At 46.4% G+C, this 17,223-nt stretch overlaps 1 protein-coding gene across 1 annotated transcript in view; it reads right to left on the reverse strand.

Annotated features, from left to right (window-relative positions):
- The window catches only part of LOC310756478 (von Willebrand factor A domain-containing protein 7-like), a 39,841-nt gene that overhangs the window by 17,895 nt on the left and 4,723 nt on the right, over positions 1–17,223 (reverse strand). The window contains exons 3-9 of the mRNA XM_083600629.1: positions 16,794–16,973; positions 15,591–15,666; positions 13,142–13,230; positions 6,403–6,567; positions 4,326–4,535; positions 2,218–2,356; positions 541–677 (exon numbers count right to left, since the gene is read on the reverse strand). Coding sequence (XP_083456755.1) covers positions 541–677; positions 2,218–2,356; positions 4,326–4,535; positions 6,403–6,567; positions 13,142–13,230; positions 15,591–15,666; positions 16,794–16,973 — 996 coding nt within the window. The remainder of the gene's footprint in view (positions 1–540; positions 678–2,217; positions 2,357–4,325; positions 4,536–6,402; positions 6,568–13,141; positions 13,231–15,590; positions 15,667–16,793; positions 16,974–17,223) is intronic.

Here is a 17,223-nt window from a genome sequence, read left to right on the forward strand (position 1 = left end):
CCAAACCATAAACGAATGCCTAACCGCAACCTTACACGTTGTGACGATTTGCTATGCAGTAGCACCAGCCAATCAGCCAGATGGACAAAATTCCTACCGGGCCCCCGCCCCAAAGCAGACCACCCCATGACAGGCATAGCAAGGTCAACGTAAACAACCCTAAATATAGGGAGGGAGGGACGGGAATCCGATGCACGGCGCGAAAAGAGGAAGCTCTACGCTTCGTGCAGGGAGTTTTAACATTTTTGGCTGTCAATCACAAAATGGCAACATTAACTTCTTCCCAACAACAAGGGAAGCCCAATCACAACAGTGGCCATTGACCAATTAGCCCGCCCCACAACTTTGGAGTGTCTTGTCGGCCCCCACCGCAACACGTGCTCTCCATGTAGGAGAACACGCTTTGTGAGTCCGTTGCACTTAGACCTGCTCTCCCGCAGTGGAAGGTCTCTGGAAGTGCCTTCCCAGCTCGCCTGGCCCAGTCGTTGGCACCGGCTCAAAGGCAAAGCTGACACATATTACTTTCCAGGATTTACGTACCTCTGCGTTTCCGGCTGGAACAATAACCCGTGAGAGCAAAGTTCACCACAGACTTTGAGGAATCAATCAGAACGGTGATTTTATCTTTCAGGTATTCGTCTTTAGCTCCAGCATCAGTAAAGATGAAGATCTCAGACCTGGAGAAGATGAAAAGGGATCTTATGGAAGAGGGTTGAACAAGCTAACAGTATGCTGTACAGGGAGGCGAGCAATTTGTTGGATAAGCCGCCTCACCTACTGACCTAGATAAGCACCTACGGGACTGCCTCTCCTGGTATGCCCCACGGAGGACCTTAAGGTCCATATATAGCAACACCCTAGAGGTCCTGGGCCCTAAGGAAGTTAGATTAGCCTCAACCAGAGCCAGGGCCTTCTCAACACTGGCTCCGGCCTGGTGGAACTCTCTGCCTCATGAGACCAGGGCCCTGCGGGATCTGATTTCTTTCCGCAGGGCCTGTAAGACAGAGTTGTTCCAGCTGGCCTTTGGCTTAGAATCAGTTTGATTCCCTCCCCCTCTTTCTTTTTCCTTTCTCCTTCTGTGAAGAGGCTGCATCCTAATGTTTTAATGTTGTATCTTAATCTTTTAAATTGTATTTTAATCAACTTGTTTTTATTATTGGTTGTTAGCCGCCCTGAGCCCGGTCTTGGCTGGGGAGGGTGGGGTATAAATAAAAATATTATTATTATTATTATTATTATTATTATTATTATTATTATTATTATAATACAACCAACATGCTGAAGTCTAATAAATGTATGAAGGGGTTAGGACCATAGTGTAAGCTGCCCTGCCAGTCTTAACTAGGCCATTCCTCCTAACCTTGGAAGAAATGGTTATCAAGCCTTGGTTCTTCCCATTCCACCATGCGAATACTACCAGTAAGGAGGTCTAAGCTGGATGCTTCAAGCTGGACTACTGTAATACGCTCTATGTGGGGCTACCTTTGAAGGTGACCTGGAAACTACAACTAATCCAGAATGCGGCAGATAGACTGGTGACTGGGAGTGGCCACTGAGACCATATAACACCGGTCCTGAAAGACCTACATTGGCTCCCAGTATGTTTCCGAGCACAATTCAAAGTGTTGGTGCTGACCTTTAAAGCCCTAAACGGCCTTGGCCCGGTATACCTGAAGGAGCATCTCCACCCCCATTGTTCAGCCCAGACACTGAGGTCCAGTGCCGAGGGCCTTCTGGCGGTTCCCTCCCTGCGAGAAGTGAGGTTACAGGGAACCAGGCAGAGGGCCTTCTCGGTAGTGGCACCCGCCCTGTGGAATGCCCTCCCATCAGATGTCAAAGAGAACAATTACCAGACTTTCAGAAGACACCTGAAGGCAGCCCTGTTTATGGAAGTTTTTAATGCTTAATGTTTTATTGTGTTTTTAATACTCTGTTGGGAGCCGCCCAGAGTGGGTGGGGAATAATAATAATAATAATAATAATAATAATAATAATTATACCATGTGGCTTAATCAAGCCATCAGTGTTTCTGTACAAATAATTCAGAAACATTTACCACTTTGGAACCTAAGTTTGGAAAGAAAGAAAGAAATCCAAGGGATAAGGGATTTAAGAGAGCACCAGACTTCTGGGTACTCAAGCCAAGGTGGTAGTAGGACTGGAGGAACAAGGGTAACAAGAAGATTTGTTTCGGGAATAAGGGAAGAAAGGGCAGACCGTGGCAAGCTGTGCTCCAAAGCCAACTTCAGACCGCTTAGTGCCAACTCTGGGCAGTCACCACCGCCATCAGCTTTGAGCTTAGAGATGAAGGACTTAAACTCATCCACGTCATGAGTCTCTTGGACTGGGCCAACACCTGCAGGGATACATACGAGATGGACTGAGTTGTGAAGACATGAACCGAACGCTGCAGATACAGACATACCCCAAGCCAGGGGTAGCCAATATTACACCCTCCACGTTGGACTACAATTCCCACCAGCCCTGACCATTTGCTGTGCTGGCTAGGACTCTAGGACTGATGGGAGTTGTAGTCTAACAATATCTGGAGAGCACCAAGTTGGCTATCCCTGCTCTCTAGTATTTTGTTTATTCAGCTCACTTTCTATCCTTCCCCTTTATGGGAGCATGGGGTCATTAACATTTTAATAACGAAACAAAATGCAGTGGACACGGGTTGTGAACGTGATCCATGTGGGATGCACGTTCGCAACCCGCGTCTGCGTACGCGCGGGTTGTGATTCGGTGCTTCTGTGCATGCGCAAAGCGCTATTCAGCGCTTCTGCGTATGCACGACCACCGAAACCCAGAAGTAACCCGTTCCGGTACTTCCGGGTTTCAGCAGTTCGTAACCCGAAAAAACGCAACCTGAAGCAGCTGTAACCCAAGGTATCACAATTATGGTGCAATTCAGGGGCATATCAGTAGTGCTGCACCCCCTTCTATCTATGAACAGTGATAGAAGCAAAAGCTACAAGCAAGAAGCTTCGACTTCAGTTGTCCTGAAAAACCTCAGTGCATTCAGGACAGCCTAAAGTTGGAGCTGCTATTATTATTATTATTATTATTATTATTATTATTATTATTATTATTATTATTAAAAAACAGTGCCACAAAACAATTCTGAGAAACAGGAGGGCAACACAGAAAACTTTTGATTACAGGGTAACTTCACATTTGATCTGTACTTCTTTGTACCACTTTTGATTGCTGTCTTTCGATGTCATGGTTGTTTTTATAACACTTCTCATTGTTCCGTTCCCAAGCTGTCCTGAATTTTTTATTTATTTATAGAAGGGCAGCATATCAATTATTCAAATTTATCATTCCCTGGGCTCCTTCAAGACGACGTTTGGGTAGTGGCGTAGCGTGGGTTGTCAGCACCCGGGGCAAGGCAAGTAATTTGCGCCCCCCAAACCTGTGGATTTGCGCCCCCTAACCCGTGGATTTGCGCCCCCTAACCCATGGATTTGCCCTAACCCCAGATGTTGCGCCCGGTGTGGCCGGCCCCCCCTGCACCCCCCACGCTACACCACTGCGTTTGGGATATAAATGCAGCCGCCGCCACCAGCTACGACCCTCCCCTTCTCGTTGCACTCCAACTCCCATCAGCACCCCACCCACCAAGGGCCAATGGTGAGGGATGATGGGAGTTGTAGTCTCTGATAAAACCTGGAGGGCCACAGTTCCTGTGGGCCCTCACACACTGTTTGGGTTCACTGTGAAGAGTGAGCAAAAAGGATAGCAATTCCAGATTAAGCATAGCTGTCAACCGTCCCTTATTTGGCGGGAAAGTCCCTTATCCCAGCGCCGTGTACCGCTGCTGTCCCTTATTAATGATGTCCCTTAAATTTCCCGTGTTTCAAAGGAAGCAGCTCTTCTCCCTCCCTCCCTGCCGGCCAGGGAGGAGGGAGGCTCCAGCTGTGTTGCTTGGCTGTGTTGCTCACCCAATAAAGAGTCTAAGAACAACTGGGGGGTGGAGCTTGCATGCCTTGTGCTGATCAAATCGGCCGTGTTGCCTGGGGACTCCCCTTTGCTCAGCGCTTCCCAGCGGAGAGGTGACGGTGGTTTTCCTTGCTGCATCCCCTTTGCCGGGTTGCTGTGCTGTGGGAACCACTGCTTGAGGCTTCGTTTGGCTGCTGGCTGGGCTTTCTGCCTTTGGCTCAGAGGTCGAACATACCTGTGCTCTGAAAATCCCTTACTTTGGCTGCTGATCCCTTATTTTCAAGGCTGCTGGTCCCTTATTTTCAAATCTGTAAGTTGATAGCTATAAGACCAAGTGGACTCATTTGGGAGAAATCAACTCTTTCACTTTGCATCCTCACCTGGATCATTGAACGGAACAAGAATGTAGTTAAAGGGTGCATCTGGGGAGCTGGAATACTTTCGGATGAGCTCAATGCAGGTGGTTTGGGCCTGTTTTATGTCATCTGACATGCTGCCGGTTGTGTCTATTACAAAGGTGAGTGAATAGCCTTCCAGGCTGAAAAACTTCTTAAAGGTATCGCTGCCCACCTTGTCCAGGAGGCCGTACCCTAGTGAAATGCAGAGTAAAAACAGGTTATGTCTAGAGCTGGTTTTCAACATCGTGATATATCGCCAGCAAAATATCTGAAATAAGGATGGAGCTATGTTAGAGGCATTGGCTATTTTTTGTATAGCACACACACAAACACAGTAGGGCTGGGCAAGGTATGGATGCATTGTCAAAAATCGGTTTGAAGTCCAGATCATGGTTTCATAATATTCAACATGGTGATACATTGCAAATCACAATGTTTGTGTGTGCTATGTAAAAAAACACACACCACAATGTGGCCGTGAGGCCAGTCACCACTTCCCTCATGATTCCTTCTGTCCCTTGTTCCTCTGTACTATAAAAGAACAGTTGTAACAATATGTTAAAGGTAAGTAAAAATGTATAGGGACGCGGGTGGCGCTGTGGGTTAAACCACAGAGCCTAGGACTTGCCGATCGGAAGGTTGGTGGCTGGAATCCCAGTGACAGGGTAGGCTTCCGTTGCTCAGTCCCTACTCCTGCCAACCTAGCAGTTTGATAGCATGTCAAAGTGCAAGTGGATAAATAGGTACCGCTCCTGCGGAAAGGTAAATGGCGTTTCAGTGCACTGCTCTGCTTTCGACAGAAGCGGCTTAGTCATGCTAGCCACATGACCCGGAAAAACTGTCTGCGGACAAACGTCGGCTCCCTCGGCCAGTAAAGCGAGATGAGCGCCGCAACCCCAGAGTTGTTCGTGACTGGACTTAACTTTCAGGTGTCCTTTACCTTTACCTTTTTAAAACATGTATCAGTTGAAACCCCTAAGTAGTAGCAGTTGCTAGGACATTACAGTCATGCCTCGGCATCCGAACGCCTTGGGAGTTGAACGTTCTGACTCCCGAACAATCAGAAACCGGAAGTGAGTGTTCTGATTTTCGAATGTTCTTTTGGAAGCCAAACGTCCAACGGGGCTTCTGTGGCTTCCGATTGGCTGCAGAAGCTTCCTACAGCCAATCAGAAGCCGCGCTTTGGAAGTCGAACTGACTTCCGGAATGGATTCTGTTTGACTTTCGTGATACGCTGTTCACCTCTATGTAAGTTACACCCTTATTTCGGACATCATGATGTTTGTTCACCTTTTAATCATTGCTAACCATGGTTTAATGGGATGAGCTCCGTTAGCAGTTCGAAAGCACGTCAAAGTGCAAATAGATAAATAGGTACCGCTCCGGCAGGAAGGTAAACAGCATTTCCATGCGCTGCTCTGGTTCACCAGAAGCGGCTTAGTCATGCTGGCCCCATGACCCGGAAGCTGTATGCCGGCTCCCTCGGCCAATAAAGCTAGATGAGCGCCGCAACCCCAGAGTCGGCCAAGACTGGGCCTAATGGTCAGGGGTCCCTTTACCTTTATCTTTAACCATAGTTTAAGGTGACATACAAAAGGGGCCCATATACCTTAAAAAAATCCGACCCAGGATAAAATCCCTAAAGCATAAAAACAAGGGCAACACATAAGGACAGAAACAAAACACAACACCTGAAGAAAAGAACCACCAAAACCCACATGAGCTAAAAACAACAACCATGCTACAAGGACTAAAATAAAAGCAAGATCATAAGTGGCCTGGAAGATAGAAAAAAGTATGAGCTTTGTGCTGAAAAGACAACAATGTGGGCACCGGCGGAGGAAGAGGGGGGCAGGGGGAGCGTACCGCCCCTGACAGCGCGATCCTGGTGGGGTGCCATCATGGCTGCCCCCACCCCCACTGGGTGCCATGCCCCTGCGGGTGGCACGGCATGCCCCCAGGGTGTGCGCCAGCCACGACCCCGACTGCTCTCCGCTCCCTGGTGCTGGAACTCTGCCACTGAATGTGGGTGCCCCTATGGTTTTGACTATAGGCTTACCATCTCCTACAAAGAAGTCCCTTGTGGCCTGTATTGCCAGTTCGGCTGCTTGTTGATGCAGCTGATGATGTGGGGAGAGGCGGGGGTCATTTGTCTCCTTGTTGATCCCCCCCGTGGGAGAGAAATATTGCAGTGGATCATTTCTTCCACCATGTCCACATTTGCCTACAAAGAGAATACAGGAAATAATAATAAGCTATGAACTATGCCGAGCAGGGCACCCAAGATGAACAGGTCATAGTGGAGAGTTTTGACCAAACGTGATCCACCTGGAGGAGGAACCGGCAAGCCATTCCAGTATCCCTGCCAAGAAAACTCCATGGACAAAGACAACAGGCATATAAAAGTTATGACGCTGGAAGATGAGCCCCTCAGGTCGGAAGGCGTCCAACATGCTACTGGGGAAGAGCGGAGGACAAGTACAAGTAGATCCAGAGCTGATGAAGCGGCTGGGCTAAAGCCGAAAGGACGTTCAGTTGCGGATATGCCTGGAAGCGAAAGGAAAGTCCAATGCTGTAAAGAAAAATATTGCATAGGAACCTGGAATGTAAGAACCATGAACCTGGGTAAGTTGGATGTGGTCAAAAATGAGATGGCAAGAATAAATATTGACATCCTGGGCATCAGTGAACTAAAATGGACAGGAATGGGCGAATTCAGTTCGGATGACCATCATATCTGCTACTGTGGGCAAGAAACCCGGAAAAGAAATGGAGTGGCCCTCATAGTCAACAAAAGAGTGGCGAAAGCAGTACTGGGATGCAATCTCAAAAATGATAGAATGATCTCGATACGAATCCAAGGCAGACCTTTTAACATAACAGTAATCCAAGTTTATGCACCAACTACTGGTGCTGAAGAAACTGAAATTGACCAATTCTATGAAGACTTACAACATAGAAGCGACACCAAAGAAGGATGTTCTTCTCATTATAGGGGATTGGAATGCTACAGTAGGGAATCAAGAGATAAAAGGAACAACGGGCAAGTTTGGCCTTGGAGAGCAAAATGAAGCAGGGCAAAGGCTAATAGAGTTCTGTCAAGAGAACAAGCTGGTCATCACAAACACGCTTTTCCAACAACACAAGAGACGACTCTACACGTGGACATCACCAGATGGGCAGCATCGAAATCAGATTGATTATATTCTCTGCAGCCAAAGATGGAGAAGCTCAATACAGTCAGCAAAAACAAGACCTGGAGCTGACTGTGGCTCAGATCATCAGCTGCTTATAGCAAAATTCAAGCTTAAACTGAAGAAAGTAGGAAAAACCACTGGGCCGGTAAGATACAATCTAAATGAAATCCCTTATGAATACACAGTGGAAGTGAGGAACAGGTTTAAGGATTTAGATTTGCTAGACAGAGTGCCTGAAGAACTATGGATGGAGGCTCGCAACATTATACAGGAGGCAGCAACGAAAACCATCCCAATGAAAAGGAAATGCAAGAAAGCAAAGTGGCTGTCCAATGAGGCCTTACAAATAGCGGGGGAGAGAAGGCAAGCAAAATGCGAGGGAGATAGAGAAAGATACAGGAAATTGAATGCAGATTTCCAAAAAATAGCAAGGAGAGATAAGAAGGCCTTAAACGAGCAATGCAAAGAAATAGAGGAAAACAACAGAATGGGAAGAACCAGAGATCTGTTCAAGAAAATTGGAGATATGAAAGGAACATTTCGTTCAAAGATTGCCATAATAAAGGACAAAAGTGGTAAGGACCTAACAGAAGCAGAAGACATCAAGAAGAGGTGGCAAGAATACACAGAGGAATTATACCAGAAAGAAATGGATGCCTCGTACACCCCAGGTAGTGGGGTTGCTGACCTTGAGCCAGACATCCTGGAGAGTGAAGTCAAATGGGCCTTAGAAAGCACTGCAAATAACAAGGCCAGTGGAAGTGATGGTATTCCAGCTGAACTATTTAAAATTTTAAAAGATGATGCTGTTAAGGTGCTACACTCAATATGCCAGCAAGTTTGGAAAACTCAGCAGTGGCCAGAGGATTGGAGAAGATCAGTCTACATCCCAATCCCAAAGAAGGGCAGTGCTAAAGAATGCTCCAACTACCGCACAATTGCACTCATTTCACACGCTAGCAAGGTTATGCTTAAAATTCTACAAGGAAGGCTCAAGCAGTATGTGGACCGAGAACTCCCAGAAGTGCAAGCTGGATTTAGAAGAGGCAGAGGAACCAGAGACCAAATTGCAAACATGCGCTGGATTATGGAGAAAGCCAGAGAGTTCCAGAAAGACATCTACTTCTGCTTCATTGACTATGCAAAAGCCTTTGACTGTGTCGACCACAGCAAACTATGGCAAGTTCTTAAAGAAATGGGAGTGCCTGATCACCTCATCTGTCTCCTGAGAAATCTCTATGTGGGACAAGAAGCTACAGTTAGAACTGGATATGGAACAACTGATTGGTTCAAAATTGGGAAAGGAGTACGACAAGGCTGTATATTGTCTTCCTGGTTATTTAACTTATATGCAGAATTCATCATGCGAAAGGCTGGGCTGGATGAACCCCTAGCCGGAATTAAGATTGCTGGAAGAAATATCAACAACCTCAGATATGCAGATGACACAACCTTGATGGCAGAAAGTGAGGAGGAATTAAAGAACCTTTTATTGAGGGTAAAAGAGGAGAGCGCAAAATATGGTCTGAAGCTCAACATCAAAAAAACGAAGATCATGGCCACTGGTCCCATCACCTCCTGGCAAATAGAAGGAGAAGAAATGGAGGCAGTGAGAGATTTTACTTTCTTGGGCTCCATGATCACTGCAGATGGTGACAGCAGCCACGAAATTAAGAGACGCCTGCTTCTTGGGAGGAAAGCAATGACCAACCTAGACAGCATCTTAAAAAGTAGAGACATCACCTTGCCAAGAAAGCTCCATCTAGTAAAAGCTATGGTTTTCCCAGTAGTGATGTATGGAAGTGAGAGCTGGACCATAAAGAAGGCTGATCGTCGAAGAATTGATGCTTTTGAATTATGGTGCTGGAGGAGACTCTTGAGAGTCCCATGGACTGCAAGAAGATCAAACCTATCAATTCTTAAGGAAATCAGCCCTGAGTGCTCACTGGAAGGACAGATCGTGAAGCTGAGGCTCCAATACTTTGGCCACCTCATGAGAAGAGAAGACTCCCTGGAAAAGACCCTGATGTTGGGAAAGATGGAGGGCACAAGGAGAAGGGGACGACAGAGGATGAGATGGTTGGATAGTGTCTTCGAAGCTACAAACATGAGTCTGACCAAACTGCGGGAGGCAGTGGAAGACAGAAGTGCCTGGAGTGCTCTGGTCCATGGGGTCACGAAGAGTCGGACACGACTAAACAACTAAACAACAACAACAGCATATATATATATATATATATATATAATAATAATAATTTTTTATTTATACCCCGCCCTCCCCAGCCAAGGCCGGGCTCAGAGCGGCTTACAAGCAATAATAAAAACAAGATGAATGATTACAACTTAAAAACAAAAATAAAATACAACATTAAAATAATGGAACATTAAAATACTAAAATGTAGCCTCATCGCAGGAGAAGGAAAAGAAAAAAGAAAGAGAGGGTGGGAGGGAATCAAATTGGCTCCAAGCCAAAGGCCAGGCGGAACAACTCTGTCTTACAGGCCCCGTGGAAAGAAATCAGATCCTGCAGGGCCCTGGTCTCATGAGGCAGAGCGTTCCACCAGGCCGGAGTTGAAAAGGCCCTGGCTCTGGTTGAAGCTAATCTAACTTCCTTAGGGCCTGGGACCACTGGGGTGTTGTTATTTATGGACCTTGAGGCTCTCTGTGGGGCATACCAGGAGAGGCGGTCCCATAGGTACGAGGGTCCTAGGCCGTGAAGGGCTTTAAAGGTCAAAAGCAGCACCTTAAATCTGACCCTGTACTCCACCGGGAGCCAGTATAGCTTGAAAAGCACTGGGTGAATATGCTCCCATGGCAGAGACCCCGTGAGGAGCCTCGCTGCAGCATTCTGTACCCGCTGGAGTTTCTGGGACAGCTTCAAGGGCAGCCCTGCATAGAGCGAATTACAGTAGTCAAGCCTGGAGATGACCGTTGCATGGATCACTGTGGCCAGGTCGGGGCTGGAAAGGTAAGGGACCAACTGCTTGATGCAGCGAAGGTGGAAAAATGTCGCCTTGGCTGTTGCTGTAACTTGCACCTCCAGGAAAAGGGAGGCGTCAAGGATTACACCCAAACTCTTAACGGAAGGCAATGGCACTAATTGGGCCCCTGCAAGAGAAGGGAGTTGGTCCCTCATCCCCATGCCATCCCGACCTAGCCATAGGACCTCTGTCTTCGAAGGATTTAGTTTCAATCGGCTCCCATGAAACCATCCAGCTACAGCTTCCAAGCATCTGGTCAGTGTGTTTGGGGCCGAGTCGGTGTGGCCATCCATCAGCAGATAGAGCTGAGTGTCATCAGCATATTGGTGACAGCCCAGCCCAAAGCTCCGGATAATCTGGGCAAGGGGGCGCATAAAGATGTTAAAAAGCATCGGGGAGAGAATTGCGCCCTGCGGCACTCCACACACCAAGGAGTGGCGCGACGACATTTCCCTCCCTAGTGCCACCCTCTGTCCCCGACCAGAGATAAAAGAGCACAACCAGTTACGGGCTATGCCCTGTATCCCCACGTCTGCGAGGTGGTGGTCCAGAAGATCATGATCGACCATGTCAAAGGCTGCTGACAAATCTAAAAGGATCAGCAGTCCTGACCCGCCTCGATCCAGTTGTCTACGGAGATCATCTGTTAGGGCAACCAGAGCCATCTCTGTCCCAAAACCAGGACGGAAACCGGACTGAAATGGATCTAATGCCAATGTTTTCTCCAGAAACCTACCAAGCTGTTCAGCAACCGCTCGCTCAATTACCTTACCCAGGTATGGAAGATTTGAAACTGGGCGGTAATTGGATAGGTCTAAGGGATCTGATGAAGTTTTCTTTAAGAGTGGACACACCACTGCTTCCTTCAGTTCCCCTGGGAATGTCCCTGTGTCAAGGGACAAATTGATAATTTCAACCAGGGGGGTCCGCGCAACATCTGGACACTCCCTAATCAGCCAAGACGGGCACGGATCAAGGAGGCATGTGGTGGGCCTACCAACTTGGAGGAATCTATCCACATCAGTAGGGAGTATCCGATCGAAATGGTCCAACACTGGACCTGAAGTCAGTCAAGGGGCCTCCAGTTCAGTCACTGTATCTAAATTGGCAGGGAGGTCACGGCGGAGCAACAGGACTTTCTCCGCAAAAAAGCTCGCGAATGCCTCACAGCTGTGGGTCGAATTTGTGCTTAAATTTGGTTGTCCTCCTAAGGACGTTATTGACCTAATTATTCTAAAAAGTTGTGCCGGGCGAGAGCTAGCGGATGCAATGGAAGCTGCAAAGTATAAATTATATATTAACTATAGTATATATTAACAAAGTATATATTATAAACTTAATATAATACAATAAAAACAAATCCACAATAAATCTTTAAAATCCAAAGAAATATAAAATGCAAATATAAGACCACTAAAATATGTCTCTGTATGTTGATACTATTAATGGATAAGTTGGAATTTTAATCTGTTTTTTTATTATCAATTCAGGTAGGTAGCCATGTTGGTCTGATGCAGACAAAATAAATAAAAAAAATAAAAAGTTGCCCAGTAGCACCTTAGAGACCAACTAAGTTTGTTCTGGGTATTGTGCATGCACACTTCTTCAGATACCAAAGAAGTGTGCATGCACATGAAAGCTTATACTCAGAACAAACTTAGTTGGTCTCTAAGGTGCTACTGGACAATTTTTTAAAATTTTATTATCAAGTTTCTGTAAATTTGTGGCTCTTCTTAGAAATGACCACCCCAACCTAACATAATAAGATACAATATAAATCACAACTATAACCCCTTCCCCAACCACCATATCACGGAGGCTAAAGTAATCTGGAATTTGCCCGTCTGGTTTCCAGTACAGTACTAGAGCTATCGCTCTATGCGGGGCTGCCCTTGAAGCTGTCCCAGAAACTCCAGCGGGTGCAGAATGCTGCAGCGAGGCTCCTCACAGGGTCTCTGCCATGGGAGCATATTCACCCAGTGCTTTTCCAGTTGCACTGGCTACCGGTGGAGTACAGGGTCAGATTTAAGGTGCTGGTCTTGCCCTTAAAGTCCTTCACGGCCTAGGACCCTCATACCTACAGGACCGCCTCTCCCGGTATGTCTCACGGAGGACCTTAAGGTCCATAAATAGCAACACCCTAGAGGTCCCGGGCCCTAAGGAAGTTAGATTAGCTTCAACCAGGGCCAGGGCCTTTTCAACACTGGCTCCGGCCTGGTGGAACGCTCTGCCTCATGAGACCAGGGCCCTGCAGGATCTGATTTCTTTCTGCAGGGCCTGTAAGACAGAGTTGTTCCACCTGGCCTTTGGCTTGGAGCCAATTTGATTCCCTCCCCCTCTTTCTTTTTTCTTTTCCTTTCTCCTCCTGCGATGAGGTTTCAATATTTTAATGTTGTATTTTAATTTTGTTTTTAAGTTGTATTCATTCAATTTGTTTTTATTATTGCTTGTTAGCCGCCCTAAGCCCAGCCTTGGCTGGGGAGGGCGGGGTATAAATAAAAATTATTATTATTATTATTATTATTATTATTATTATCGTGCATGTGTTAAAATAAAGCAAAAATGGGGGACAACTGGCAACAAAACAAAATAAACTCCAGCAATGATCTCTGGCCTTACCTTTGGGTTTGGACGTGCACTGTCCTGCTTTGTACCCACTTGTGAGCAGATCATTCACCACGATGTTTCCATCACATGAGAACTGGCCTCTGTCAAGCAATGTGGAAGTTGGTAAATGTACTGTTTTTTGATTACCGGTAATTTATTTGAGAGGAGGCGAAGGCTGCTCAGTACTATGACCACTCACCCCAAACCACATTTGATATACTTTCTAAAGATTAATAAAATCATCATCATCATCCAACCAGACCAAGGGCTGTGCACTAGGATTCATTTTTCCAAATACTGTATTTTCTGGTGTATAAGACTACTTTTGGACTTTTTGGACGCGGGTGGTGTCCAAGGGCTTGCCGATCAGAAGGTCGGCGGTTTGAATCCCCACGACGGGGTGAGCTCCCGTTGCTCGGTCCCTGCTCCTGCCAACCTAGCAGTTTGAAAGCATGTCAAAGTGCAAGTAGATAAATAGGTACCGCTCCAGCGGGAAGGTAAACGGCGTTTCCATGCGCTGCTCTGGTTCGCCAGAAGCGGCTTAGTCATGCTGGCCACATGACCTGGAAGCTGTACGCTGGCTCCCTCGACCAATAAAGCGAGATGAGCGCCGCAACCCCAGAGTCGGTCACGACTGGACCTAATGGTCAGGGGTCCTTTTACCCTTTACCTAAGACTACTTTTTAACACAGGAAATTCTTCTCAAAAGTCGGGGGTCGTCTTATACGCTGGCTACAGCAGCAGCTCCTGCAGCAACTCCCCACCAAAGGACAAAACGACAGCAAATTAAATCAGTTGGACGCCAAGCTCTCTAGATGAAGCAGAAATACGCTTGAAAATTGGCCCCAGAAGTCCCCCCAATCACCAGCAACAGAATGACCCTAACTGCGCCCGGTAGTAGACCACGTGGTCCAAAATGGTGGCCCCGCATTGCCCCAGCAACTAGACACATGGCCGCTGCCTCAGCCCAAGCAGCCCCCGCAGTAAAAGAAAAGGAAAGGCTCATAACAGAGGCAGGGAACCAACAATAGCATTAAGCGCGCCCCCGGCCACTGGGAAGTGGAGCGGATTTCCGAGCCGGACTGGAGACTGGGTTTTTTAAAAAAAATTTATTTGGTGTGCGTTGGAAGAGGGGTAGTCTTATACGGCGAGTATATCCCAAACTCTATATTTTAACTGGAAAAGTTGGGGGTCGTCTTATACGCCCAGTCGTCTTATACGCTGGAAAATACGGTACTAAATAGTTGAGAGAAGGTATATGCCAGTGTTTTTGGCAGGGATGGGGAACTTGGTGATCCTTAGACTTTGTTGGATTAAACTCCTGTCATTCTTGACCACTGGCCTTGCTGCCTGGGGCTGGCAGGAGTTGGAGTCTTAATAGCAGATAAAAAATTTCAGGAAGTATTGAAGCCATGGGGGGTGGGGAACCACAATTTTTCCTGTTTCCCCCAAGAAAAAAACACACCACAATTTTCAGGGGGAAAATACAATGTTTTTTTTAAAGCCCTCTTGACACTGTTGGCCTAGATCAGGCTTCCTCAACCTCAGATGTTTTTGGCCTACAACTCCCATGATCCCTAGCTAGCAGGACCAGTGGTCAAGGATGATAGGAATTGTAGTCTCAAAACATCTGAAGGGACGAGGTTGAGGAAGCCTGGGCGAGATGACCTTTGGTGTCCCTTCCATCTCTACAGTTCTATCATTCTATGACACGGCAAAAGTCATTTTGTAACTCTAGGAGCATGGGACGCATTAAGTATAACTTGGTTTTACCATATGTCTGGAAGATTAAAAAGTAGAGTTTAATTAGACAATAGTTACGAATTGAATTCATCCGCTTTACATTTTTTTTTGGCACAAACGGGTAGGGGACGTAGCATCTCTTTGGGTTTGAGGAGCATAAACAGAGGAGTTTCTGCGCTTAGAAACACAGCACAAAAGGAAGTATGGATGAGCCCTCTCTCTCAGTGGGAGACCACAAAAGAAAGGAGGGAAAAAATTAAGGTGCCACAGAGTTACACAGGGAGTAATGCTCCTTTGTTGCCACCAGCTCATGCGCCAACAATAGAACAATAGGTTCAACCAGTTCTCAGTAAGCCTGAAATAGAGTCCTGTAGTGGTTTCATGCTCTTTATTGCAGCTTGTAAAACAGTGATGGAATTTCCCCCCAAACCTCAGGCTTTTATATACATTATTTACACAATGAATCCCGTCTGACTGGCTGATTCTGCTTCTCTCCTGGAGTCTGATTGGTCTTCTCCTGCAGGCCTATCAGTTGTTGCATTCTACGAACCTACCAGCCTAATAGGCTGATTAACTGCCTCCTGGAGCCTGATTGGTCTTCTCCTGCGAGCCAATCAGTTGTATCATTCTAGGATCCTACCTGCCTATTGTTCTAGGATCCAAGCTTAGTACATAGCAAAGCCCATGGAAGGAGGTGAGGGGAGAATATGAGACTTACCCTGGGAGCCTTTTGCAGTTGTCACAGGTCTTCTTAGAAGCAGGAGCAACCGGGAAAACAGGACTGGCTGGGTTTACTGTAGAACACACAGGAAAGGGGGAAAGATGCTGTTTTAGCAGAGACATCACCTTGCCAACAAAGGTCCGTATAGTTAAAGCTATGGTTTCCCCAGTAGTGATGTATGGAAATGAGAGCTGGACCATAAAGAAGGCTGATCGCCGAAGAATTGGTGCTTTTGAATTCTGGTGCTGGAGGAGACTCTTGAGAGTCCCATGGACTGCAAGAAGATCAAACGCATCCATTCTTAAGGAAATCAGCCCTGAGTGCTCACTGGAAGGACAGATCCTGAAGCTGAGGCTCCAATACTTTGGCCACCCCATGAGAAGAGAAGATTCCCTGGAAAAGACCCTGATGTTGGGAAAGATGGAGGGCACAAGGAGAAGGGGACGACAGAGGATGAGATGGTTGGACAGTGTTCTCGAAGCTACCAGCATGAGTTTGACAAACTGTGGGAGGCAGTGGAAGACAGGAGTGCCTGGCATGCTCTGGTCCATGGGGTCACGAAGAGTCGGACACGACTAAACGACTAAACAACAACAACAACAATGAACTTCTCTTAAATCTGTAATTCGGCAGCTCAGACAGATTTATCACGATTCTGTAAACTGATTTGAGACCACAACTGGAAAAAGCAGGCTATATGTTTTAAAAATTGGCTCAGTAAAAAATGCAAAAGGTTCTTTGAGTCCCTTGGCCGATTCCCACTGACTAGTTGGAATGAATTTGTCTATCTCTGTAGGATGGTCAAACTGGGCAGGGTCAAACAACAGCATTAATGATTGCAAAAAAAGAGAAGAAAAAAAAAAAGAGAGAGAGAGAGTAATTTTACCATGATTGGAATAATTTAATTTTTGGAAGGTTCAGTATCATCAGCTTCTTTTGAGTCTTCTAAGTTGTCTTAGATTTAATCGAAGGTTACCAGATTTTTTTTCAATGAATCTGGGGACACTTTTCAACTTCAATGGATTTTGTATGGGGACTGATTTGTAAATTTGGGGACTGTCCCCGGGAAACAGGGACATCTGGTAACCTTAAATTTTAATCAACAGATTTTATGACGATTCCCATCTGAAATCAACATCCAGCCCAAGGAGGGAGGTGACACCCACCAGCTGATATCTTTGCATTGCCATTGGGACTTACATAGGTGTTCGTAAGGTTTGTCTTTCCCCAGCTCAACCCAGTTGGTGTTACTGTAGAATTTCTGGAGGATGTGAAGAGCTTTTCCAGCGCTTCGGCGAGCTGATTCCAAAGCTGACGAGCTCACGGGGACTTTCAGGCTGGCCAGCATAGAGTTCTGCAGGTTTCGAAGTTGGCTTATACCTGGCAATCAGAAGAATTTTAAGAGAGATTAAAATAAAAGATCAGAATTTGTTTGTGTATGCCACAGCCGCCGCGAGAATCCTACTTGCCCCAAAATGGAAAATACAAGATTTACCAACCATCCAGAATTGGCAGGTGAAGATGACAGTTTTTGCAGAATTTGCCAAATTGACAGGGAGGATGCGGGACCAAGAGGACCAGAGATACAATAACAATTGGAGTAAATTTATTGAATATTTAAAGGAGAACA

This window comes from Podarcis filfolensis (assembly GCF_964270895.1).
Source record: "Podarcis filfolensis genome assembly, chromosome: 2".
Lineage (NCBI taxonomy): Eukaryota > Metazoa > Chordata > Lepidosauria > Squamata > Lacertidae > Podarcis > Podarcis filfolensis.